The 2309-nt window shown below is 39.2% G+C and overlaps 1 protein-coding gene across 1 annotated transcript in view; it reads right to left on the bottom strand.

Moving 5' to 3' along the window:
* The window catches only part of LOC138040073 (uncharacterized), a 7824-nt gene extending 6082 nt beyond the window's left edge, over positions 1-1742 (bottom strand). The window contains 1 exon segment of the mRNA XM_068885862.1: positions 1652-1742. Coding sequence (XP_068741963.1) covers positions 1652-1742 — 91 coding nt within the window.
* Between the last annotated feature and the right edge of the window lie 567 nt (positions 1743-2309).

Here is a 2309-nt window from a genome sequence, read left to right as displayed (position 1 = left end):
TCTTGGAGAGGGTGATATTGCAACAAAACTTCAAAAAGCTCTTGGACAGAAAAGCAAAAGGAAAAATGGTTTGGGGAAAGAGTGTAAGATGAGTTCCAGAGTCCTTTCGTACACAAGATTGTTTTCCCTGACCAGTTGCCAGGTTGTTGTGTCGCGGAAAAGTAGATTAATCATTTGGCATTTTTAAAAGAATTATGGAAGAGCCAGTTGAAGGACCTTCGTGGGTCATGAATCGTGCAGGTGCTTTTTCCCCGGCGTCCAAGTGCATGGCCTGCATACGATAAAATTCTATTGGCCAACTTTACACTGGATTTTCTCAAGAACCAATTAGAATATGGTAAAGCCTGTCATAGTCTGTTAGCTCATTACCTCCTGAGTGATAAAGTGCAGTTTGTTTGGATGTCCGTGTTAACTCAAGGGTTATTAATTCTGCGGAGCAGACAAGGTCAGTTACACGTTTGAGCGCTTGTGCCCGCTTTCTGAAATAAACAACGTGAAAGTTAAAAGAAATTTTTAAATACTACATTTTATAAGCTGTCCACTGGTATAGCTTCCTTGAGTTTATTTAAAAACAACACGAACAAGAGCGATTTTCCGAAAGACACCCCTGAACGTTGACACCAACCTTAAACAATACATAGTCGCCTTTTCTGGCTTACATAACGAAAAAGGGCAATTTCCCTCGTGCCTTTTAATCATCATGAATGCAATTGTATAATTTCCAAAAGACAACCGGATATAAGGGATAATTTCACTTTGAGCCGCCTTAATAACTCCTAGCCTTAGGTTGTGATGCAAATAAACCTCTCAATATCAGGGTGCCTTACGTATGTCAATGAAGAAAAAAAAAAACTAGGAAAAATGCATATAATAATGAGGGAGTCAAATCTTAAAGGCAAATAAAAGGATCAGCCACAACCAAAACCCTGAATAGAAATGCCCACAGCATTGAATGCCTAAAACAACTGAACGAAAGCAATATTCACTTAACTTATTACTATGCGCATATTTGCGTGACTTGGAATTTGTAAGGCATTGAGCAGTTACTCGGTGGAACATACACACTCGTGAAGTGGAGTTATCTAAAAGAAATATAATTGCTGTTTCTGACAGACTCAGGGAACTGAATAAGTGAGTAACCAGGTCAAAGAGAGATAGTGCAACTGGTCGAGGCAATGGAACGAGTCTCTGTAACTTTTGAGACTCAATCGCAAATAATAGACATGAAACAGCGATTGTAAAAATTTGGTCATTCGTCTTTTCCCTCACATTTAAGTTAGACAGCTTGAACGTTCTTTGCGGTATTTCTTGCTGGCCAAGGCCTCTTGCTGTAAGAAACATTTATTCAGATGCATACACCTCTTCTTACGGGAAACTCAAAATACGATGTGATGTCACATGACAAAAAATTGCTCAGAATAAATAATAAATTGACATAATTTATTGATTTGTTTTTATTTACCGTTTTTCGGAAAGCGTCTGCAGGTGGCAGAAGATGGGAAACTCGTTGACTCAGATATACACAGAATATTGAATATTCACCAAAGCACACTCAATTTTATTCTCTCTCTCAGAGATTGAAAGTAATAACCAAAGTTTGAACGACGGAAACTTCTCGATTCTAAAAAAGTACATAAACTTCGGAACATACTTGTTTGTGTTTCTGTACAACTCTTTTTCAAGGCAAGTTGACCATTCCAAATATCACCGTCGTGACGGTTAAGATTTCGGGTGCTTTCCATTATGCCTGACCATTAGGTTCGAGACCAGTGGAACTAACCAAGGAAAAATGGAACGACATTTTTCATCAAAAGTCAATAACAGGACCGAAGCGTTCCATTTACGTTTCGAACGAAATTTCGGCTACATCACAGAGAAATGGGACTAGAAACGAGAATTTTTGTAAATGGAACGGCACGTTTCGGTCGGACCGGACCGACCGGTCAAAGATCTAGAAGACCTTTCCATTTGACTTCAGCCCGAAATTTCCGGAAATTTTGGCTTAATGGTCAGCACCCTTCGAGTCCTCGGAAGCCTGAAGTTTTCAAGTTTCTTAACTAGCCCGACTGCAATGATTTTAGCCTACAAAAAGATCCTTTTGTGTGCTGAAAACTGTTCCTAAACGTTGATTAAACATTTGATAGTCTTCCACTTACCTTAAGTTGTCAGTTTCCGCAGGGAGAGGACAAAACGCGAAGCCCTACTCCATGGAGTACCTAAATGGAGTACCCATAAAAATCATTTATCGGTCAAATTAAGGAAAGGAAAGGAAAGGAACTTTATTTAAGTGTCTAGTCGATTTAGCGCTG

This window comes from Montipora capricornis, chromosome 3 (assembly GCF_036669925.1).
Source record: "Montipora capricornis isolate CH-2021 chromosome 3, ASM3666992v2, whole genome shotgun sequence".
NCBI classification, from domain to species: Eukaryota; Metazoa; Cnidaria; class Anthozoa; order Scleractinia; family Acroporidae; genus Montipora; species Montipora capricornis.
This window is presented reverse-complemented; position numbering and strand designations above follow the sequence as displayed.